This window comes from Schistosoma haematobium, chromosome 2 (genome assembly GCF_000699445.3).
Source record: "Schistosoma haematobium chromosome 2, whole genome shotgun sequence".
In the NCBI taxonomy this organism is placed as follows: domain Eukaryota; kingdom Metazoa; phylum Platyhelminthes; class Trematoda; order Strigeidida; family Schistosomatidae; genus Schistosoma; species Schistosoma haematobium.
Window position 1 is genome coordinate 42,680,457 of NC_067197.1, and position 26,304 is coordinate 42,706,760.

General features: G+C 37.8%; 1 protein-coding gene across 1 annotated transcript in view; it reads left to right on the forward strand.

Annotated features, from left to right (window-relative positions):
- Positions 1–7,109: 7,109 nt before the first annotated feature.
- Positions 7,110–26,304, forward strand: part of MS3_00007014 (uncharacterized protein) — a 35,379-nt gene continuing 16,184 nt past the window's right edge. Inside the window, exons 1-2 of the mRNA XM_051215270.1 lie at positions 7,110–8,403; positions 10,792–11,652. Coding sequence (XP_051068471.1) covers positions 7,189–8,403; positions 10,792–11,652 — 2,076 coding nt within the window. The 5' untranslated portion in view covers positions 7,110–7,188. The remainder of the gene's footprint in view (positions 8,404–10,791; positions 11,653–26,304) is intronic.

Here is a 26,304-nt window from a genome sequence, read left to right on the forward strand (position 1 = left end):
GCTTCTGTGTCTATTAGCAGTGAATCACCAATACTCCCAGGCAGGAACCTAGGTATATTAACGATAAAAGAATGAAAAGACATTGGTAAATCATAATAACATACTATCCATAGTCCTTAAGAGTATGTCAAAATTTCTCGTGAAGGACTCCTGGTAAGTCTCTTGGGCTAGCCCAGCCGGCCGAGAATTCCAGCATTTAATTGCTCTTAAGGCGTAGAAGGTGTGTCTACAGTTCGTTCTGCTGAGTTATGTCTCCAGTTTCTGGGTGTTACCCCTTAGGTTTGTGTTGGGGCTTAACTTAAGTAGATGTTTGAGTGGATGTTCAGAAGTGTTAAGGATGCTATAAGTTGTTGGAAAGTCGCCTTTGAGACGCCCGTACTCAGTGCCTGATTGTGGACATGGGTATGCCTCCTTCTGGTGGGACTTCATAATGGTCGACGGCAGGCGAGGGGTTGGCAAACTCGGTATCCAAGTCCACCGCTGTCCAGTCTGACTTCAATTGATTGTAAAGTACTGTTATAATGTCATCTTGGGGTCACTCAAGGTTGCGTAAGACAAAGGTAGTAGGAGATTGAACAAGCACAATTGCGTATGGGACATGCCAAGGTTGGTGGAACTTGCTGCATGTTCCTGGTGGAGCCACAGGGCGGTGCAGCCAAACAGGATCTCCGGGTCCGTACGCCGGCCCGTTCGTTTGTCGGTCGTATACATCCTTCTGATGTATGCTGGCGTTCTGTAAGTTGTTTTTGACTAGGCGATATTCGTCGTCGAGACGGCTACGAAGATCACGGATGTATGGTGCGTGGTCTTGAGCCTCAAACAGCATTTGTAACTCGGCAGGTAGGCGTAATTCATGCCTAAAAAGTAAAGAAGTGAGTGAAAATCCCATAAACTCATGCACTGATGTGCGATAAACTAAGAAGCATTGAGGTATAGCATCATTTACAAAATTCAGTCGATGACTTATTGATGGACGATTGTAGAAGGGCTTTGACGGTTCTGTTCGTTCTTTCCACTAAACCATTACCTTCTGGATGGTACGCGGTAGTGTGTGTTTTCCGGATTCCCAACATCTGCCATACCTTGGCGACGAGGTAGCTTTCAAAAGCCGCGCCTTGGTCAGAATGGAATGAAGAGCCGTAGCGAAAAACCCAACGATCAATAAAAGCTCATGCGACTGTGGGAGCATCTTGTTGTGGAATAGTGATGGCTTCACTCTGTTTGTTAAAATAGTCCACCAGCATATAATGGTTTCCTTTCTTCGACGTTGTAAATGGCCTCATACTATCGATGCCGACTCGCTGATGCACTAAGTATTTGTTGAGATGACTTGGTGGCAAAACACGTGCCACAATTTTTGCAAACTTCTGTAGTGTCTTCGTGCATGGATGGCCACCAAAATCTCCGGCAAATCGCTTGTTCAGTCTTTCATTTTCTCGAGTGACCGAGTTCTCGATGCACCTGCTCCATGATATTCTGAACTTGTACACGTGGTACTATCAACAGGGGATGTTTTGACGCACTGACTAGAAATAACATATTTCCGTACAATCTCAGACAACTCCTCTCGGCACAAACATGGAGCGTCACTAAGGACTGATTCTTTAACCAGATCATAGATGGCTCATTATTTTCATGCAGTTGCCTTTGGTAACTGAGTTGCAAATCTAAGTCTGCTGCTTGCAGAGACGACCAGTCGATCTCAGTGGCTGCAATAAGGACAGAGTTAATGGTACCACAAGAATAAGATATACATGACATACAATCGGCGTTTATTTGTCAGCTTCGGTATTTGCGCGTAAAATCGAACTCCTGCGACCCCTCCTGTCAGCACGCCACCTGAATTTCTGGCTCGCGAAATGAACGAAGCCACTGTAGTGCTTGATTGTCTGTGCGTACACGAACAGAGTCCTAGGAGGTAGTGACGAAAATGTTGCGAAACGTTAATCAAAGCCAGCATCTCTCGGCGCGCCATAGAATGCCTTGTCTCACTCTTATCTGGCGCACACCATGATCCGCTCCTGTTCATCTTGTGTTGTTTGAGACAGGACTGCTCCAATACCTGGCGAGCTAAGATCAGTACCAAGTATGAACATGTAGAATTATGGTCTGCCATGATGTTAGTGCTTCTCTAGTAATAGACTTAATTCTAAAGTTGAAGATTTGTCATGATGTAACTGCTTAATCTATAAGATCTTACGTGAAAGTCACATTATTATCTACACCAACTCCACGTAGCAACAATCATCAATATGTAATGGAGGATAAGCTTAGGCTGGAGATAGAACAACATGTTTGATGTGAATGAAGATACAAGGTAGCATTCAACGGGGACCACGCCTGCAAGGCCAAGCCATGTCATCCGATCAACTCGAATCGGTTCAATTCATTGTTCTCGCCTCCCTATCGTTGGGTTTTTCGCCGTGTGTGTGCGGTTATTTTAGTGTAACTTATCACTTTTATCCATATTAAATATACTTTTCTATCTCCAGCCTAAATGGGTTCTCCGTCATGTATTGGTGATTATTACAATACGATGAGTCAGTGTAATTAATGATGTGGCTTCCACGTATGATCTTATAAAGTAAGCAGTCACATCATGACAAACCTATAATTTTAAGATTAGGTCTATTATTAGGGCTGTACTAGTAACGAAGTAGACCAAAATTCAACAAATATCAGACATAAGTATGTACACACTGTATGGACGGCCAATAGATATGACTGATTATAAAGTGCTGATGAACGCAATTATATATAATGATGAATATAGAACCATCTAACAGTTCAATACTCTCTGGGAAGATTGTAGTCAACGGAATATCAAGTCGCATATATATTAAACAGCCTCCATCTCTACCCAAACTTCGATTTCTGCGGTACACATTGCAAACGACCGTACAAATCAGAAATATCAGGTGTGCACCAGGTTCCAGTAATTATAATGAAGCACTGATTAACTAGGTACACTGAAGATATAAGATTAGTAATCTTACTACAGAGAAAGAGTGAATAAAGTAAAATAGTAAAAACTTGTACGGAGATATTGGGTTACGACGAATCACCAGACAACCTAGTGAGCGAGGAGTCATTTCGTTGAATGTTTATATGATTGAGATTTGGAGAAGGTGTAGAACTATGGTCTACTATGATATTAGTACTGCTCGAATAATAGACCTAATCCTAAAATTGTAGATTCGTCATGATATAACTGCCTAATCTATAAGATCTTACGTGGAAGTCACATCATCGACTACACCAACTCACTGTATCGTATCAATTACCAATACGTGATGTAGAACAAGGTTAGGCTAGAGAAAGAATAATATATTTAATATGAATAGAAGATATAAGGTAACATTCGGCAGAGACCACGCCTGCATGGCCGAGCCATGCCACTCGATCAACTCCAGTCCATTCAATTCTTTGTTCCCGCCTTTTCCATCGTTAGGTATTTCTCCGCGTTAAATATTGAATATCTATTTTCCGAGTAGTGTTGTGTTCAGCTTTGAAGATTGTGTGGTTATGATCCAATGCCACTACAAAGGTACTTCATAACTAATGGATGATCCTCACCAAAGAAATGTGATGATCATTTTAGGGGATTAGGATGATTCATTCCGAAGATCCACATCAATGTGCAACGTATAGTAATGCAAGAAATTGAATGATGTATCTAAGAATTAGGCAGAGGCGTCAGTTATAAAGCTACTACAGCTAAGAGGTGTGACTAGTGGTGGATTTAAAGCGGCGAATTAGTCTTTAACTGATTACTCATTTCGTTGGTAACAAGAGTAATAGAAGAAAATACCAAATGAGCTGATGCATTTTTCTGAGGTCTTTAACCAGGAAGAACGGGTGAGGATTGTGTCTGATTTTATATTTCACATATGGCCGAAGACAACTGGCTCTAGATGCTTCAACAGACGTGCCATCACCGGCCGTTTCCCAAAATAATCTCATACAGGCTGACTGTGATGTGCACTGTTACCTATAAAGTAGCGTTAACTATCAAGCTCGTAGCTAGAGCTATAGATATTTGCATTAGTGTGAGCCTGGAAAGTACCAGATGTACGCGATTGGAAGGAGTTGTGATCAGTTTTGTACATAGGAACCATTTTCACGTAGTGGTTAATTTGCTAGAATCAAACAACCGTGATCTAAGAAATAAACACTCACATGATTCGGGAAAGGTCGGACCGCTTATTCGTAGCATGTTGCCAGATAGCTCTACAAGATTTCAAGTCGAAAAATTGATTAGAATAGGTAAGAGGACCAACAGAAATGTTGAACCACGACCTCATAGACTTCATGAAGTAATCCTAGGGATGAAGAAACAACGAGATATTTTGTTAACTATCTCTCGTAGTCACGACAATACCGACATTCGACTGAGACCCGATATAACTGTAAGAGAGAATTAAAGGGAAAGCGACACTAGGTGAACTAAAAACTCATTGGCAGAATGGTGAGGAAAATCTACGTCTAGTAAGTTTCCGAGTAGTCATTGTATGAAAATTATTCTACACTGTCGTCAGCTACAGCCTTGCAATTAATGTACACATCCAATATTAAGGAATGGATAATATATAACTTGCATAAACGTTGTAACACAATCCAATTGATTGATTATAAGATTTTGTCACACAAAAATTAATTGTAAAACAGACGAGATAAGAACCGTCATTAAAAATCTGTTACGAAAACAGATTCCTAGGTAGGAGAAAAATTCCCTCACCGAATTCTTTTCATTTTTATTCAGTGATACGAGAAAACAATTGACGAAGTAGTTATTCCTATCTGTATAACTCGCAAGCTACTGCCTATTTCCGCTAGTGGCTGCTCAAATATCAACGATGAACCAACATCCAATCACAAACCAAATCGATCATGCACACCCCAGCCGAATCGAAAAATCAAAGCACAAACCAAATCAAATCAAACAAATCAAATTTGGCAACTGGACTATTCTCACTGAAATATAGAAAAATAACATGCTACAGAATCATTAGTTGCAACATCCTAAGCGGTTCGGTTCACCCTAAAAGTCTGTTTCTGCACGAAAACTACTACAGAAATCCATTGCGTAACCGCTGAGCAGCCTCTCGTCAGTGAGATAAAATTAGAGAGAAACTTTGATTTTCATATATTTTACACACCGGGATGTACTTCTAGGTGAGCTGACCATAACTCTATTACTAGGATTTTCACCAGTAGGTAGCTCTCTAAACTAGATAGCTTTGCAAGCATTCGATATTGATTGTTACCTCATTAGTTTAAACAGGCTTTTCGGAGTAAGAGACTACTGTTGAAATTCTTCATCTGATTGCAGCGGATCTAATGCGAGATGTCTTTCGGTTGTTCTCCATACAGCACAGATGTTTCATAGTCCTTTGCCTCTGGCTAAAATGAGATATACGTTTTCCTTTACTAATATCACCTCCTTTGTTCGGCTTCTGGCGAACCTTTTCAGCTACCCCTATATCAAACCTCATTGCTTCAGCCGATGTGGTATCTGGTCATGCTTCTTTGTGATTCTTGATTTGCAAGATGGCCTTACGGATTTAGATTATTAGTGACGTATCATCCATAGGGTAGTCCGTGTGTGCTTCTTCGAGTTCCGTTAGGTTCACTGACGCCGGTTTATTCCAAAGCCCTTTCGAGTGTCCTACCCACTTTTCACGCTGCTCTCGAACTTCGTCGACTGACCTACGTTCTCTTCCCTTGCAGGGTAGCTCGGATTTGCCATATTTCTGTGCTAGCTTCATAATTGCATCATATGGCTCGCATATATTTTCCGGCTTTTTCCGCTATCGTTGCTAAGTTTTCCACATATTTCCACTCAAGGTTTTGATGCTCTTCTCCTCATAGTTGCCTGCTTCTGCAAACTCGGCCTGTCTAAGCATTCTTTGCTTTGTTTGAATGCTGTCGACTTATGCTTTCTTAAACCCCCTTTCTTGAATCCTACCCATACCGTTTACAAAGATCTATTTTTTGTATTAGTGCCTCTTGCACTCCATCACTTTCTGTTATGTTGAAGTTATTGCTTCTTTAATTCTTCAACTGTTCTCCATAGTAGTTTCTCTCTCTAGCAGATCTTTTAAGACTTGGAACTTGTTGCGGAGAGCTATCTCGAGTCCGGTGAGTTTGTCTACGTCTCAAAGGAAGAAAACATCAAACTTTTATAATGGGGCCTGCCCGGTTGTCCAATGCCACTTTGGCTTTAGTTCCAGCTTAACCGTCACCAGGTGGTGATCTAATGTTAGATCAGCTTCTCTTTTTATGCTTAGGTCTTCCATAGACTTTCTGAATCTTTTATTGATTCACACGTGATATATTTGGTTTGCCTTAGTGTGTTTTCTGAGACACATGAAGTTTTATGTATTCATTTGTGAGGGAAAACGATCCCGTGTTGTTGAGAACATTCATATGTACCACTCTCTCAACATTCTCGTTTCTTTCTCCCAGCCCATGTTGCTCCTTGATATTTTACTAGCTGATGTTTACAACACCGACCTTGTTATTTAAGTCCTGAATCAGGATGGTTAGATTTTTTGGGAAGTTCTCCGCGATGAACCGCAGTCATACAAAGCTGGAAATCATTGAAGACTGAGCAACACCACATGTCATTTACTGCAACCCTTTCTTTGTTTTGAAAGATGGTTTAATGATCACGGTGCAACAAGATTCTCATTATATAAGCGCTGGTCGTGTTTTTTGTAGAGCATCAGCGAGCCATTTTCTCCTTCAAGATCAGAATACTATAGCACCATTCCCGAAGCTGGTCTTTTCTGTTCAACTTTTCCAATGAGTTTCACTTATTCCAAGAAGACTAAGGTCCTGTCTTCTCATTTACACCACTGTTAGAATGATCCTCACGGTCTCTCACATTTTTCAAACATTTCATGTGCTTATTTAGTTGTTGCGCTGATTATCAAAAGGGGCTGTTTGTGAGAAAAGTTATCTTTACGGGCTGAAATTGCAAATGAATGACTGAAATAAGTGAAAACCTGTTTGTTTTTTTCAACAATTTACGAAGATACTAGGTATTAGAAGATTTTCTTATTTGGGATGTTGAATATTTGTTTGTCAACACCACTACTTAGAGTTTTGACCTTCGGTCCCGTTTAACTTTAGTTCTGAGATCATCGTGGTCAATGTCGACCCATAATAAGCATTTGGTGGAATATGACCATCCTATCAGAAGGCAAGGTGACAATGGACTTTGAAGTTGGTTTTGACAGCAGTGGGAGTGACTCTTCGTCTTTGTATAATTCCGACTCCGGAGTCAGTGTGGAGACTCCGGCCTCATGTAACACATCGGCGGCCTTCAATTTCGAACGTCCAGATGATGCTGAATATCTATACTGTGATCTACTTTCTTTCTATGAAACACATTCCGTGACAGTTATACAGGCGGTACAGTGTCTCTCTAATGTGGATATTGACATCAGTCTTAACGCATGTACTTATTTATTCAATTTATGCAGGTGTGGATATGCGTCATTTATCGCCCGTATATGTCCAGATGTTTTCTACAATGTAAAGATACCTGTATTTTGCCCTTCTTCTAGTAAGTACGTAGATGTAGTTCATTGCATGAGCGGCATTATAAACTATTTTTCACAGTGTCCAGATGGACTGGTCATGATAGTGCACAATGGAGGGCTTGATGTCATTAACGGGCTTCTGCTTTTCCCTTTTGAATCTGTTTTATACTTCTGTGTGACTGCCCTTCATAACATATTATTAAGTCACAAAACAGCTAAAGGTCTCATTAATCGAACATGCATTTCTAATCGTTTAATAAATCTTCTAAATTATTCTGTTGAGCACGTAAAATCAGACACACCGTATTCATTAACACCATCAAACTTTCAGAAAAGTATCAATCCAAAGTTCTTGGCAGTTCTCTGTGATTGTTTGTATATATTAGCATACAGATCTGAAAGTACGAAAAAAACGTTTAAGGAACAAGGTGGACTATCTTCCCTTCTCAAAGTTATTATGATCTCGACTTACGAAAAAGTTTTATGGACGGCTACCAGACTTCTTCGAGTTTTGTCTGCATGGATTCCCGTCAAATATGAAATAATTGCTCAAGATCCACATTTGGATTTCTTTACTCATTGTTTAGAATGTCACTCATCGCGAGTAATAACAAACGCCCTATGGACTATGAGGAATCTTTCAGATATTGCCGTAAATAATATAACATCGGATGTCTCCGTTAATGTAGTAAGACAGCTTCTTCATCAACTGAGACTCAACATATGTAGTGATAGCTATGGAGCTTACTATTCAACCAATACTGGAGGTGATACTCCTATGTCCCGGTGTGTTCTAGGAGCACTAGCAAATTTAACATGTAGGAATAATGCTGCAAAGTCCTACGTTGTTCGGGTAAGTTTTCGAAAAAAATTCCTTGAATCTTGTTCTAATTCACACTTTTAAATCTTTGGTGGTCTTTTACTTCCTCTAATTGATCAAGAATGGAGTGGTGGCCTAGTGATAAGACGTTCTATTTTCAAGTCCTAGGTCGAACGCCGCTTCACTTACCTCTATTTTGGTAATCTGGTAACATCAATGGCCTTGACTGTTAGTGTGGTTCATAACCAAGTGCTTGGAGAATGAGTTAATTGAATTCAATCTTAGAGATTTTTTTCTGAAACTGTAGCTTTAAATCACTTGACTATATAAGTTGGTTTAGTTGCATGATTTCACATGTATAGTATCATTATTCTAGAGTACAAATGTGTAACTACTGATAGTCCAAATAATACTAGCCTCCATTTGTTCGCGAGCAGAAATTCTTGAAGTTTTTGAATGTATCCAAAATCAATATGGTGGTTACATTATTTCATCCGATCTAGAACCAATAACTTGATATTAATCAGCTAAGATTCCCGTGTCCTTTAACGCTTAACAAAAGTCAAGTGTGTAACATTATCCACCAATGTTAGTGGTCAAAACTTTAGTCACTTTAATAGTTCTGTAGTTCCTACATTACTTACACACTTATTTAGTCTTGTCGGCTAGTTGAAACCGACATCTTACCAGAGTTTTGTTTCCGCATATTTTCCGCTTCATTTCACCAACGCTTGTTAAAAAGTCTTCTTGCGTGTACCTTCAGTATCCACCAACCCAGTTATCTCACTGGACGTCCGATTTCTGTCCTTTCTCGCAAAGTGCACCTCCACCTAAAGGCAATGAGTAGGATCTCCCTTCCGAATGTTGTATAAGTGTATCCCTGGTAGGAGGGTAGATTTTCATCAAGCTCAGAACAGTTGAAATGCCCTATTTCTACCAACCTCGTCACGCGCCATGTCTAAGTATCCAAGAGTAATATCAGTTGACGTTACGTAAGCCTTTTCCAGACGGTCAGGCTGTTTGCAACACGGGTTTTGTTCAAGGAAAGGATGTACAAAATGTCATAAATCTCCCAAAACATATTAGCTGTAAGCCCTATGTATTGACTAGATGATTTTAAAACCCTCAACAATCACTGCATAACAGTGTACTGCGGTTTTCAAATGTTGAATGATAATGACCTAAATCACTGTTTCTGGACAATATAATTATATGTGCCGTGGTGGCCAGTATGCATAATAGTATACCTTGTCATTGCTAAATATTAGTCCATTCTGTTAATTTCCGTAGGTCATTCTGAAGCTCTTCATTGTCCTCTTCGTTTTAACAAGACTGATACTGACAGAAAGCTGGTACTGTCAATAGCATTCCAGAGTAGTAACACTAGTCCCAAGATTGTACTTTGGAGTGCTCCACTAAGCACTTCCCACCAGAGAACTTGAATTTAAACTTTTGTTTGCGTACTGATAAAAATTGGTTTTTTATGGAAATAAATTTATCTTGATTCTGATATTACCGAAATGGATTAAGTCTAGTGGGTTGGACTCTATTGAAAGCCTTAGTGAAGTCGGCGAGAAATATTTCTATGGATAGCTTATGATCTTTCAGAACGTAACGGTTTTCCATTGCTACGAATAAGTTTGTGATAAATAAATAACCCTCCCTAAAAATAATTTACTTTGGGAAAAATATCATGTTTTCAGTAAGATGCTTAAATAATTCTTTGCGAATGATCTTTAAAATCTTGTTAAGTACACTATCTGGTAATTTTCAAGACTCCCAGCTATCTCTTTGAGACAGGACTTATTTATTTATTTATTCGATTACAAATATTGGTACAAAGGGGCACCAAATACATACACAAGTCACTTGATTTGTGTGTGTTCTGTGATACTGTCCGGGTGCCCAAACCAAAACAGGTGATTTTCTTAGAGGGCCATGTCCGGAGCATTCACCCTAAGGTTCGATCCACAAGGTGGTGGAGCGATGTCAGGAGATGCAGTTCCATGGTATCCGGTGACCAATAACTGGTTTGCACACCATTTGTTCTTTCAGGATCCTGGAGCTCATGTGCACCATTGATTTGGAATGAGGATTTTCCAACTCTCCTAGATGGATCTTCCATGTCCATTAACCCAGTTAAAGCGTTGGACATTCGCTTTTCATCCTCTCAATTTCGTAAACAACAGTAGTTCCGTGATAAGACAGTAAGTGAGTAGAAGTTCCGTGGTAGTGGTTGTATGCATGTGGCGATGTAAGAACACTTCAAGAGCGAGAGTTCACTCTCCCCACTCTTGGTCGTGCCAGGGTATTTAGGGACTGGATTACAAATGTGTAATTATATCTATATTCAAATAATATTGATTACATATTATTTATATTTCTCACTTATGAACTTCTATTTTTATTTTATATTTTCAGCATAATGGAATTGATTTAATCATGCAAATATTGTACAGTGAAATAAGTGGACAAAAAAATTATTATCATACATTTTGTGATAATCTTAGTCAATCTATGTTAAATATGTCTATTCAATGTAAAAATGATAATGATCATTCTAATATAGTTAAAAAATGTTTAAATAAGTTACATAACAATGATGATAATAATAATAATCACTACCATGTAACAAAATCTCCAATCATAGCAACAACAACGACAACAGTATCCTCATCATCATCAATAATCAATAATCAATCAATAAAACAAAAAAATGAATTACATTTATTAAATCACTTTTCTTCTTATAATAATAATAAATTAAATAATTTATTAAATATATCAATATTTAATTCAACATTAGATTTAATTGAAGCAGGTTTACGTTGTTTATCACATTTAACAATTGGACATATGGAATTAATAAATGTTTATCATTATTTTATACATCAACGTATTGCATCCAAATTAATTATATCAATGGGTAATATATATTTACCATTATTATTATCATTTCCATTTGATCAATATATTAATTTATATAAAGATACTACTATTAATACTACTACTAATAATAATAATGATAATTGGGAATTTGATTGTTTAACCCAAATACTTCAATTAACAAAGACTTGGACTATATTAGTACGAAATTTATGTATAAATTATTATAATAATGATGAATTCACATCTATAACAAAAGCAAATTCATATGATACATTATTAAATAATAATAGTAGTAATAATACTAATACAAATCTATGGCCTAAGCATTTACGTTCACAATTTCGTCATGGTATTCATAAATTAGTACAAAATTTAAGGCATTTAATAAATACAGTAAGTTTTGACATTTTATTATGTATGTATGTGGTTATTTTTGGTTTGGTTTGTTTTGTTTAATACTATCCATTGTTTAATTGTTCACACTTGATGTATTATTAACTCATACAATTACGGACTATTTGTTTAGAGTCCATATGACTATCGTAACTAATGATTGGAGACCGTGGGTGACATGGTTCAGGATCGATCACAATGGTGTAGATGTATACACTCTTTATCTTCTCTTAAACTATGAGATTAAAATTGCCTTTATCTTTCTTCGTGAACTATATCCTTATACACGATCTTTCTTTCATATATTACTACCATTGAAGTAACCACTTCTATGAATTTGGTGTTCATCTTGTTGTGCTAATGAATGAGGTGTGGCAAATTGGACCGATGCACATATGTGCATGGTCTTATGTTGTAGCTGACTGAATGACAATTACATTGTAAATTATTAGTATGAAACTTCTTTTTTTTCATATTCATGGTATAAGGGGGAACTGAATACATATGTACCACACAAGTTACTTGATTTATGTGTAAACTGTGATACTCTACTGGGTATCCAAACCGAATCAGTTGGTTTTCTTAAGGGGTCACACCCCAAGTCTTTGACTTAAAGGTCTAATCCACAAGGCAGTGGAGCAAGGTAAAGAGGTGTAGTCCCATAGTAGCCGGTGACCAACGATTGGTTCATACACCATTTCTTTCAGGATCTTGGAGCCCATGTGCACGATTGGTTTGAAATCACAGTTTTCCTAACTTCCACCAACCTGGTTAATGCGCTGGACATTCGCTTTTCGTTTTCTCAATTTCATAAACAGCATCCCCGCCGCGAGAAGGTAGTGAGTATTACTTCACTGTCAGTGGTTGTATACACATGGCCATGTGAGAGCATTTCGAGATGTAGAGGTGACTCTCCCCACCCTCGGTCTTACCAGGGCATTTAGGAGCCTTAAATTATTACGTTGATAGATGTAAGTTTATTGAGGAATACAGTGTGTATTACAGATTAGGTGTTACATTTTAATAGTTAACTAATTTAAATATTTACAAAAAACCATAAATCTCATCATTAGTTTCACCCATATTTTTTTTTAAATCTGAATAATTTTTTCTAACATTTTACCATCATTTATTATCAACATATTAGTTTACCTTAGAAATACAGAAGAAACAATGAATGATATTATAAACCTTTTAACATTAAAACTAAACTATTCTATTTATTGGGTTTTTGATCGAAATCATGAACCGATTGATGTTAGACCGCCATTGAAAACGTGGAAGCACTAGACGGCTGTTTCGTCTTATTGTGGGACTCTTCAACAGTGCGCACCCACGATCCCGCTCGCGAGATTCGCACGCGAGACTGAGGGCTCTGAGTTCGAACCTCACGAGCGGGATTGTGGGAGCGCACTGCTGAGAAGTCCTACAATAAAACGAAACAGCTGTCTAGTGCTTCCAGGTTTTCAATGGTGGTCTAACATCACTCGTTTCGCGATCCCAATCAAATATTTAGTAATCTCCACAACCTCTACACTGATATTCTATTTATGTTTCTGTTGTTTTTATTTGGCACCGTTTTTCTTTTATAAACAATCGTTTTTATATCTGAAATAATTGAAATGAATACCCTTGTATTGTATAATAAGTATACTATTTAGATATCAATAAATGAAACAAGGTATATTTTGCTGTTATTGTTGTTGTAATGAGTTAATTTAAATTCAGAAATGAAATAAATCAAGTATGCCTGTTTATTTAGCCTATTATACAAGGTATAAAAAGACGCTTTCTTAAAGCCAGAAATTTAGTAAGATATTTTACAAACCTATTACTGAGATGTTGACCCTTAATTAAATATGAATTAAAAATTGGCATCTATTTTTCGGTAGAGTAAAACTACATAGTGGGTAGTTGTGTAAAATCGTGTTTATCATCAGAAGATATATTAACTTTTAAGAAATAGAAAAAAAGCATATCATTAAGCAAAGATGGATAGTGGCTAGTCGTGGAATCTAGGGCGCGCGTCTCGTCTTCTTTGGGACTCGAACCCAGTATCGTTCGCTTCAAACGCTATCGCGTTCTCCACTTAGCTACTGAGTCCTAATAGCCACCTGCTTGCACAATGCGGTGAAGCTTAAATTAACTTGATGTTGTTTTACTTGTATCTTCCCATTATTATTTAGAACTGTAATTGACCTGTCACTTGTCGGCATATATGCATCATGTTCGGATTGCCTCGATATAGCCTTGTGTCACGAGCTTTTTAAACAAAGATAGATGGTGGCTAGCAGTGGAATCCAGGACGCGTGTTTCGTCCTATAACAATGGGAAAATACAAGTAAACAATACTAAGTGAATTTAAACTTCACCCCATTGCACAAGCAGGTGACTATTAGGACTCAGGAGCTAAGTGGATAAAGCGATGGCGTTTGAAGCGAACGGTGCTGAGTTCGAGTCCCCAAATAGGACGAAACGCGCATCAAAATGGATTCCACTGCTAACCACTATCCATTTTTGCTTATAGTAGCATTACTTATTACCCGCTTACTGATCAGCTACTTAATGAATTGGTTTATGACTATATATTTCATTAGTTTATATCTTGAAGCATAACAATATCCTGAATTATGTGACACCAAATATTTTCATCATGCTTATGGGAAATAATTAAAATACGAACGACTACCAAGAAATAAATCTTCATACATTAAAGTAGTTATAAAACGGAATGAAAATTAGACGAAAAGACACTACTTATTTTATTAGCTATTTTCTTTCATTCATTTACATAACCTTATGAATGAACGAACCACTTTGATCTCTCTGAGTTAAGTATTCAATGTCAGTGTATTTACAAAATGTACAGACATATAAATGTACAGACTAAAACACTTATCGTTCTTTCTAATTTGTCTAGTCACTCATATTATTGAAGGAAATTATAAGACACATTTGTTGTCGGCAACTTGACACGTTAGTGTTTCCTCTCTCTCTCTTCGTATCTATGTACATGGAGAGAGAGAGAGAGAGAAGTCCGAAACCACATTGTTTACCTGAAATCCAAATAAGATTTAGATCAGGCAGGGCTGACGAATATTGAATATTCGTTTAATGATTTAAATCTTGTAGAATCTTGTAGACTAAATGGATAATGAGGTCATAAGATGGAGAGAAAAATCTATATTATACAATGCCACTGCTATAGGATACATCTTAAAGTGATTATATACTGACTGAAGGTGTAATATCATGATATTTCATTCAAATCTATTACACTTTAGTCTAAGTGACTGGATAGATTTAACTGACATTCATAGGATACCTGTAACTTAGAACTTTTTTAGTAAATGTTGAGTAAATAATACTTTTCCTAAACAATGCACCAACTTATAAGCATATTGGTCGTTATGGAAGTCTGATCAGCCCTAATGGGTTGGTGTCTGACGAAATCTCAGCACGAATTCGAAAAGCTCGTTTGGCTTTTGCCAACTTACGTCACCTATGGCGAAGACGAGATATCCGTCTATCAATAAAGGGACGAGTATACTACGCGGCAGTCCGTTCTGTTCTATTTTACGGCTGTGAAACATGGCCATTAAGAGTAGAAGATACTTGTAATTTACTAGTATTTGCTCACAGATGCCTTAGAAATATTGCTGGAGTTTGCTGGGATCACCGGGTAAGTAATAGTGAGGTTAGACGCAGGGTATTAAGGAATGATGGTAAATCAGTTGATGAGGTTGTGAATCTTCATGGACTGAGATGGTTGAGCCACGTGTTACGTATGCCTGAACACCGATTACCACGTCGTGCAATGCTAACCGGTGTTGGAGATGGTTGGAGGAGAATTAGGGGCGGCCAAACCAATACGCGACATCAGTGCTTGAAGACACTAACCTCTAGTCTGGGCCATGTTGGTAGATGCAGACTACTTGGTTGGGGTCCGCGTAACTATCGTAACCAACGGTTGGAGACTCTTGGTGACATGGCTCAGAATCGATCACAATGGCGTCGGTGTATACACTGTGTCTTCCCTTAAACTAAGAGATTAAAATCACTTCATATCTTTCTTTCTACGAACTAATTCTTTCTTCCTGTACTATATCCTTATATGCAATCTTTCTTTTATATGTTACCACCTCTGCATTAACTAATTTTATGAATCCGGTGTCCATCTTGTTGTGTTAATGAGGTATGGCAACTTGGACCGATGCATATATGTGCCTGGTCCCACGTTGTAGCTGACTGACTGACATTGGTCGTTAGATAGGAACCAATTTCATACTTGAAATCTTGTTAACATTTGACTTCCATAGGTTGATAAATCTTCGAATTTTTCACATTTTTACAGAGCAAACGTCAATTTTGTATTGTCTAGCAATTGACATCCTTACTACTTGAATGCTTTAATGTCGAATTTATTGTCTTTAGATATATGTTTCCTGAATTAACTTCATGATACAGTTATTTGAACTTAGTAACTTGAAATGGTGGGGAAGATTTGTAGCTCAGGTGGATGATTTTGATAGAGTTTTGTCCTCTGAGTTTGATGGTTTGGTCCAGCTCGGAGAACAAAACTTGGTAAATTTAATAAAGTGAGTTCTCTTAATGTTCGTAGGCTAGCCACTAAGTGTATGTTCATGAATTTCTTATCGACTATTTTACTTAATTTGATACCGGTTCAAAAACTAGAGGTGTATGTACGGAAAAACTTACTTCTTCTCTATACTTATTCATTTCCCAAATTTCAGTTTATTTTACACAGTTCTCAGTCAGTACAGTGCACCATAATAATCGGAAAAGTTATCAAGATTTGTTTCAATACATAGATTTTACATCGAACTACAATACAACTCCGCATGTAACCCTTCTAAGAGTTGTGCCTATCCCAAGCCCGGACAAAGTAGGAGGGTTGGGTATGTGGTTAGCCACCTCACCCCGGAGAAAATAACCTTGCTAGAAAAAGCTAACCTGAAAAAGACAATTTAAACTCTGTTTTGGGAGTTGAGGGATCTTCATTTAGGAGAACTATGGTGTTTCACAGTGAAAGCCGAGATTCTTTGAAAATCACGTGACTGGTGCCCCTTCTGACAACTAGAGAAACAACTAATATAGGTTCCAAGCCCTACGGAACCTACTTAAAGAATAGGAAACTATTATGGAGAACTGGGAAAGGATTAAAGAAGCACCAACTTCCACATGTCAAGAGCTGCTGGACTGCAAGAAGCATCATCATAAAGAATGGATCGATATCGATACCCTAAACATGATTTAAGAACGGAAGAACAAGATGACATCAATTAACAACCGAACAAGAACAGAGAAATCCAGGGCATAGGCCGAACACTCAGAAGCAAACGATTGAATAATGAAGAGGATTAGAGCTAATAAGCGGAAATATATGGAAGTCCTAGCGATGACAGTGGAAAAAGCTTCAAGAGAAGGAAGTATGAAAGAAATATATGGTGCAACGAGGAAACTAGCAGGAAAATATAGTAAACCAGAACGACCTGTCAAAGACAAAGAAGGCTAATCAACAATTGTGATTCATCAATAGCGGAGCAGGTGGACACTGACGAACTCTTGAATCGACCAGCCCTAGTATGAATGATGAATTCTAGATTGTTGATGAAATGAAGACTGAATGACATGTCGATGTGGATGGAACTAATCACTTTACTACCCTCACTTTTTCAATCTAATATATTATTTCACTTCCATTTATCCTCGAAATATACTTTACAGCAATATTGTTGCTAAGTGAGCGAATAATTATAGCCCACTGTGATCCCGGTAGTTCTATTCATGAACATTCCCTTAATTAACTTGGGGTTTTTATTTCGGAAAACTAAATTTTCATACAGGTCAAGGAATGGATAATTACAATCAAATTGTACAGTATTGAATTCATTTCTTTCATTCGACTGAGTTTGTCCTTAGAGTTGGAATATTTTACTTTTGAGGTCAAATTAACTCAAAAATCAATATTTTATTATTTCCAACATTGCTCTAATGATTCGGTTGCTTGTATAATGTCAGTAAATATTGTTTGGAATGTGTATATACATGAACATACATTTTAAAGTATATCAATCAAATGTAACTTTAGCTCATTTACATGACGATTGATTGATCACTTGGTGGTGATCACTGTCATGTACGTCAGGTCATATCGAATCCTATCGACCAAGTTGCAATGTGGTCACTAGTCTAGATGACTCAACATTGTGTGTACTATGTCCAAATAAGATGGTATTTGGAGGTAGTCAACAGAAAACTGTGGACCTAAGTTTCGTGCTACTTGGCACTCGTCAGCAGGGTGTACCTGTAATCTTGAGGGAACTGATGTTTGCTCGATAGCATTCGATCTGCGCTAAGAAAAAATTGACACACATGACAGTGATCACCACTCAGTGACCAATCAGTTGTAAATACATCTCTGTCCTACAGGAGGTCGGTCACGGCCCGGATAGCCCAGTGATAACGTTTCTGACTGTGAAGCTAGATGACACGGGATCGAACTCATCAGGGAGCACCAGTTCCCTCGAGATTTCAGGCACACCTTTCTGACGAGTGCCAAGTAGCAAGAAACCTAGGTTCAGGGTTTCCTGTTGACTGTCTCCAACCATCATCTTATCTCATTTACATGACATTCTGTTATAAAACAATGTCCATTATGAAATAATAGATTCTTCGGAAACCTTTCATTAAAAGTGGTGGTATGCTGTTGGTTATATTTTAAATTGTCAGTTTTGTCTTTGGACTATTTATTTAAAGCAACTTTAGGGGTGTGTTTGTGAATACATAAACAACAATAAAAGTTTTACTTATTTATTTTTATTTGAATACATAGATATTGATACAATGAGACACCGAATACATATGCGCCACACAAATCAAATGAGATTTGTGTGAAGGCTGTGATACTGTCCGGGTGCCAAAACCGAAGCAGGTGGTTTACTTAGGGAGCCACACCCCGGAGCCTTCGACCTGAATGTCTGATCCACATTGCAGTGGAACATCGTAATGAGATGCAGTCCCATGGAAGCCGGTGACCAACAATTGGTTCATACGCCATTTGTTCCTTCTGGATACCGGAGCCAGCCCATGTGCACCATTGGTTTGGAATCCGGTTAAAGCGCCGGATATTCGCTTTCCATCCTCTCAATTTCGTAAACAACACCCCCGCCAAGAGAAGACAGTGAGTAGGACTTCCCTGGCAGAGTCTATATACGCGTGGCCATGTGAGAGCATTTCGAGAAGGAGAGTAGACTCTCCCCACTCTCGGCCGTACCAGGGCATTTGGGGGCACAAGATGAGGTAGTCTCCACTTTAAGCTATTGACGTTTTAAAATAACACCGACAAATTATGACACTGGTTCTGAACCCTGGACATCTCGATTCTTTTCTTCTCACCTTGGTTAGTTCAAAGGACAATTCAGCAAAAAGGACTTATTGATAAACACCAAAGAAAATTGATCCAAGTAAGCAATACATGCACATAAATGTATGTACAAAAGCCTTGAAAGTAAGGTGAAAATATAACGCCATCGATCAAAAGAAAAATATCATCCTTAATCGGAGTAAAAGTGGAGGATGGTTGCAGATGCCAGCTATATTTCTAAAACATCTGTGAGCAAATACTAGTAAATTACAAGTATCTTCTACTCTTAATGGCCATGTTTCACAGCCGTAAAATAGAACAGAACGGACTGCCGCGTAGTATACTCGTCCCTTTATTGATAGACGGATATCTCGTCTTCGCCATAGGTGACGTAAGTTGGCAAAAGCCAAACGAGCTTTTCGAATTCGTGCTGAGATTTCGTCAGACACCAACCTATTAGGGCTGACCAGACTTGCAAGATAAGTGAAATTGTCAACGCGTTCGACTACTTCACTCCCTATCCTTAATTCAGATGTTGAAGCAGGCCAGTCCTGGTGCGACAACTTGCATTTTGAGTGGGAGAAACGCATTCCAATCATTCTGGCATTGTTGCCCAGTGTTACCAAAAGACTGAATTTGAACGGCGTCTTCACCAAACTTTTTTGTCATCTGCCTATTCTAAGTCTATAAGCGGACCTTCTGATAGAAGATCGATACCCGAAAATTCAGTCGACGAGAACGTTGTTTCCATCTGTATGTCTATGGTAATGTTAAACAAAAATGGAGAACGTGGGCAGCCTTGACGGACACCACTTGAGGTTGCAAAATCAGATGACAGTTAGCCACAAGCTCTCACCTAACTAGTAGTGTTCAAGTAAAGAGCCTCCACAAGGTTTATTCATTTCTGTAGAGGTGATGGAGAAATAACTGTATTAAATGATTCTTTGATTTTCAGCCAACCCAACTAGTCGTAGAATTTACCTTAGGATTATAAATCAGAGATTTTTCCATTACAGATTTAAGAGAATAGTAATCTTATGTTAAAGGAATAATGCATAAAAGTAAAGTAGAGTATTGAACCGACTGATATTCCATAATAGTTGTTCATTCAAAACCTACAGACATTGATGAACATTTTGAACTTATTTTTTTATGTCTTGTATTACCGTCGTCGAAGAGAACACAACCGCTTCTCCAAAACAAGTTTTTCCCCCCGGAACATTATCTAATCTTAACCTTGTTATCAGAAATCAATTAAAATTATGTAATGACTGATCGGTATTTCAGTCATCATTATGTATATCATACTTGAGCCACTTTGATTATTCATGAGCTATTAAAATTAAAACTAGTGAAATAGGATTATGGCTCTTGATATAAAGTATAATTTAGTGAACGAGAACACAATTCGTAACGATTAAATGTATTTGAATACGAAATTACAGAATCACTTAGTATAATCTGAGAACCATACAGTAAACACTTCATTTGCAAAATATCAATCAATCGCCTCAGACTTGATTATTCCTTCGTTTCCACACCAATCATTCTTTGTTCTCATCCTCTTTTCTTTAATCTTCTTGATATTCTGCCTCCAGTCATTCCACTATCGATTGATGATACATACTACTTATATCTATCGACATCAGTAGAACACACCACAGTATAAATTTCTTTTTCTTCTTGTCATGCCCTTTGTATGTGACCTTCTGTTAGATCCAAGTTTTATTCCATGATTCGTCAAATAAATCTCCTTATCTAATACTAGTGAAACAAATACCTTGATTCATTTGGTATTGTTTACTTGTATCTTCCCATTGTTATTTAGGACTGCAATTGATCAGTCTCATCTTTGCTTTTTTAAAAAAAGCTTGTGACTTAGGGCTATATCGAGACAATCCGAACAGGATATACATATGCCTACAAGTGACTGATCAATTACAGTTCTAAATAACAATGGGAAGATACAAGTAAAGCAACATCAAGTGAATTTAAAACTTCATCCAATTGCACAAGGAAGTGGCTATTAGGTCTCAGTAGCTAAGTGGAGGACGCGTTGGTTTTAAAGTGAACGATACTGAGTTCGAGTCTCGGAGTGAACATCAACTCTGAGATTCAGGTACATTTAGCTGACGCGTCCCAAATAGGACGAGAGGCGCATCAAACTGGATTCCACTGCTAACCACTATCCATCTTTGCTTAAAAAATAAATGCCCTGATATTTATTCTGTGATGGACAACTTAAAATAGAATAAAGTTTCATTTTATGACTAAGCAATAGAATAAATTTATCATTCTTTCGCAGTAATCATTATCCATTATATGAATGGTGAAAACAAAGTTATTTGCCTAATAAAGTGAGTTTACCACTCTCTCTCTCTCTCTCTCTCTTATTGTTTAAACTGACAGATGTCCCATTCATTTCATTCTTCTCTTTTTCATAACTCTTATCTTAACACTTTGTTCTTTATTAACGACAGTCATGTTTGTGTGTAAAATTGAATGTGGGTTAATATCTATCTATCTGTCAGGCCGACCTACCTCTGATTAGCATGTTTGTGTGTATGTGTGTGTGTTAATCAACATGCCGCTTTTCTCTCCTTTTTTGTCGCTTCATCATCAGTCCGTTACCACACACACAGACATACATATAAATTATTTCTAATATCTTTCCTATCATTCTAAGTCTATTTGTGGTCTAATCATTCATAGAAAGACTCAATTTTCTCAGTTGTTCATATTAACTAGATACGTATATTTTGGACTCGATCGAATCTTGAATGAAAACTAATTTGACAAATGTCTCTCCCTCACTCTCTCTCACATACACTCTCTCTCTTTCTCTCTTATTTACTTATATTATGGTCGATGTTGTTGCCGCTTTCTATATTTCTCGAAGGTAGATAGTGTTTGTCATAGAAAACTAAAAATCGGTTTTCTAAATAAAACAAAAAAACAACACACAAACCCTCTTTCTCTTATTATTTACATAAAGAAACACATTCATGTATGTTTGTCTATTTCCATATCAGCCCTATCAATGTGATATGAAAAGATGAAAGTGAAAATTTGATTTTACGCCTAGAAAGATTTATTTCTTTTTTAATGGAAACGTATACCGAAAAGATTCTTTCTAATGATTTGATTAACTATAATTTCATAGTTGAGATCATGAATCAATTGAATTGAGATCACCATTATGGAAAACCTGGATATACTGGACGTCTGCTTCGTCCTACTGTAAGACTCACTCGTCAGTGTTTCTAGGTTTTCCATAGTGTGGTGTGACTATAATTTATGGATGAACCAATCAGATTTACGATAAGAGGTTTTAGATTTTGATGCCTCACTTGGCTAAATAAAGTTTTGGCACTATAACTGATGTCAGTTCGTGATGAAAATCATAAATCTAATTACTAATCCTTAACCATCAACTCTAAATCTTATTCTTCAAACTGCTTTATAACCGTCATTTAGCCTTAGTAATTAGGTAGACACTCTCAAGGTCATTTCAGCGTCACTCAAATGTCGTCAGAATGGGTTTTGTGGAGAGTTTTAGAAATTTCACAGGTTGAAATCATGAGTCGATTGAAGCTAAACAACCATGGAAAACCTGGAGTTCTAGTGAGAAGCCGTTACCAGTGGAGTTCAACCAAGTCTGTTGTGAGATAACAACTCACTGAAGACAATGGTGTACGGTGGCGCAACTTCGTCGATTGGTTGAAGTTAGACATTAACACAGTTGGATGACGGCTCAGTGGTCTAGTGCTTAAGTGCTCGCGCGCGAAGCCAGTAGGTCGTGGGTGCGCGCTGCTGAGGAGTCCCATACTAGGACGAAACGGCCGTCCAGTGCTTCCAGGTTTTCCATGGTGGTCTAGCTTCAATCGACTCATGATTTCAACCTGTCAAATGTTGTCCTTAAATTATAGTCTCACCCATGGTGGTCTAGATTCAATTGGCTCATGATCTCAACTATTAAAATTACTATAATGTCCACAAAAACCTTTTCTGATGTTTTCGGTATGGTGTTTATAACTTTACAATTAAGAAACAAAACTCTTCTGATATGAATCAACATATGCTCACTATTTCCTCGAGTTCTAGTGAGGAGCAGTGACCAGTGGAGTTCAACCGTGTCTGTTGTGAGATAGTAACCCACTGATAAAAATGATGGATGTGTCGTTCAATTTCGCGTATTAGTTGAAGTTAGACATTAGCACCTTTGGATATCGGCCAGCTCTAGATGTTAAGCACTCGTTCGCGAGATCGATAGGTTCTGGATTCGAATCTCGCGGGGGACGGGATCATGGATGCACACTGGTGAGGAGTCCCACAATAGGACAGAACGGCCGTCCAATACATTCAGGTTTTCCATGGTAGTCTAGCTTCAATTGACTCATGATTTCAACTATATATTGTACTAACTTTATACAATCTGTTTAGCGCTGACTATTGATTTTGATCATTCATATTAATTTAAACTAATGCTGTAGTAATGATATTTGCGCGAAATATCACGAATTGATTAAACTTAAATAATATAAAACATAGAATACTGGTTTAGTGGTCTAAAGGTTAAACGCTTATCGTGATACTTAAAGATTCTAAGTTCGATTCCCGGCGGGGTCATGAATATACATTGCTTAAGAGTCTCAGTTCTCAAATTCGTTTCAGTCATCAAGTATTAATTTTTCAGGTGAACAAGATTAGGGTGAGTAATCATATTCTATCTTATTCTCTGCTTTACTTGAAGCAGACTAAATTGAATTAGATAATTTGAATCATTGAAAGCTAGAAAGAATTAGGCAAATGCTTTTTCCTAGTTTAAGGCTTCTCAGTGGTGTACGCTGAAATTGTCGCTATGGGTCGATTCTAGTCCATGATCTAAATTATCTCCTAATTCAATTTATTCTCCTCTAGGTAAGGCAGCAAACAAGGTATTGTTGGTGTTCTAAAAACTTAGCACTTGATGACTGAATTGAATTTAAGAACTGATTATCAATTGAGTTGTGTCGTTCTATAGTTATTTAGCTGAAGTCAGTGCCTGATACGAACTATCTTTAAATTGTATAAACGTCAGAAAAACTTGTTCTTAATACGAAGCTGAAGTAGGATGCGATAAATTGAACCACTCTGTTACATTCGTGACTGTAGAAGTTTTGTAATTTGGGTTAAGGTATTTTAATTAATTGATGTTAGACCACCATTGCAAACCTGGAAGCACTCGCTCGCGAATGCTTAACCTCTAGACCACTGAGCTGGTCGGTATCCAACGGTGTTAATGTCTAACCTAAATCAATCCACGAAATCGCTCGACCATATTCCATTGTTTCAGGCCTCTACCTGACACAGATTAGCTCCACTGGTCACAACTTCGCACTAGAACTCAGAGAATTCCCTCACGAATCACATAAATGTGGATTGTTGAGGAGTCCCACAAGAGAATGAAACGGCCGTGCAGTACTTCCAGGTTTTCAATGGTGGTCTAATTTATATTTTTCGTTCGTTTTTAACGAACTACCTTACATCATATCTATTATTTTATTGTCATTCAGCTATATAATATTATTGAGAAGAATTTTGAAATAAGTGGAATAAATGCCCTAGTATGGCCGAGAGTGGGGAGAGTTAGCTCTATATCTCGAAATGCTCTCACATGGCCACGCGTATACAGCCACTGCCACACAAGTCTTACTCACTGAATTCTCGTGGCGGGAATATTGTTTACAAAATTGAGAAGACGAAAATTGAATATCCGGCGCTTTAACTGGGTTGTGGTGGAAATGGAGGATCCACGTAGAGGAGTTGAAAAACCCTGATTGCAAACCAATGGTGTACACAGGCTCCACGATCCTGAGGAAACAAATAGCGTATGAACCTATTGTTGGTGACCGGCTGCTGTGGAACTGCATCTCCCGACGTTGCTTCACTGCCCTGTGGATAAAATCTTTAGTTCAAAGGTTCCGGGTGTGGCCCCCTGAGAAAACCACCTGCTTCGATTTGGGCACCCCGGAAAGCATCACAGCCCCCACACATATCAATGGTAACTGCTACTGGCGTTATTGTTATTATGTGGTGGGGCACGAACCTAGAATCTTCAGTCTCGTGTGCGAACGCTTAACCTGTATACCACTATGCCAGCGTCCAACGGTGTTGATGTTCAACTTCAATCGATCAATGATCTTGCGAAACCATTCATCCATTGTCTGAGGTAGATACCTGTTTCTACCCGACACGGATTGAACTCCACTTGTCACTTGAACTTCATGAAATCCATCTTGAAGCCAATCACTAGAGAGCACATGATGATTATTTTAGAATGGGGGTTTGTGAAGATTGATGTAATTTTTTTAATAGTTGGATTCATGAGTCAATTTAAGCTAGATCACCATTAAAAACCTGGAAGCACTAGACTGGTCTAGCTTAAATCGATTCATAAATCCAACTCTTCAAGGATTATTTCATACCTGGACAAAATACTCCTCAGAAATCATATAGGTGTTTGTTCACTACTTAAAATTCAACTTGATATATGGGACCTAATCATATAGCTGGATGTTTAAAACGGCTTCCATACTTAATTACCATTAGTTATAAGCAGAGTGATGACATGGATAAGTCATTCCATTGTTTTGTCTATTTGACTCATGATCTCGACTATTGAAATTACTATAATATCCAAAAAACCCTTCTCTCATTATAATTACCATATGCTCACTAGTGACAATCTCAAAGATGGATTTCCTGGAGTTCTAGTGAGAAGCAATGACCAGTGGAGTTCAACCGAGTCTGTTGTGGGATAGTAACTCACTGAAGACAATGGTAGATGTCTCGTTCAATTTCGTGGATTAGTTGAAGTTAAATATTAGCACTATTGGATGCCAGCCATCTCATTGATCTAGTGGTTAAGCGCTCCCGTGCCAAACTGATAGCTCCTGGGTTCTAATATCACGAGGCCATATTATAGATGCGCACTACTGAGGGATCCCACAATAGGACGAGACAGCCATCCAGTGCTTCGAGGTTTTCCATGGTAGTCTGGCTTCAATTGACTCATTATCATAATAATAATAATAAACATTATTGTCACCATTATAGATAACTAACTATTATGAATGTTTTATTTCCGCATCAACTAATTTTCGTCATCATAAACATAAATATTATCATCATTATTTTCTTTCTATCTCTATATACGTCATTTCTCTTCACTACAGTAACTGTTTCGTTGTTGTTGTTTCCTTTAATTCTTTATTTCCTTTCTA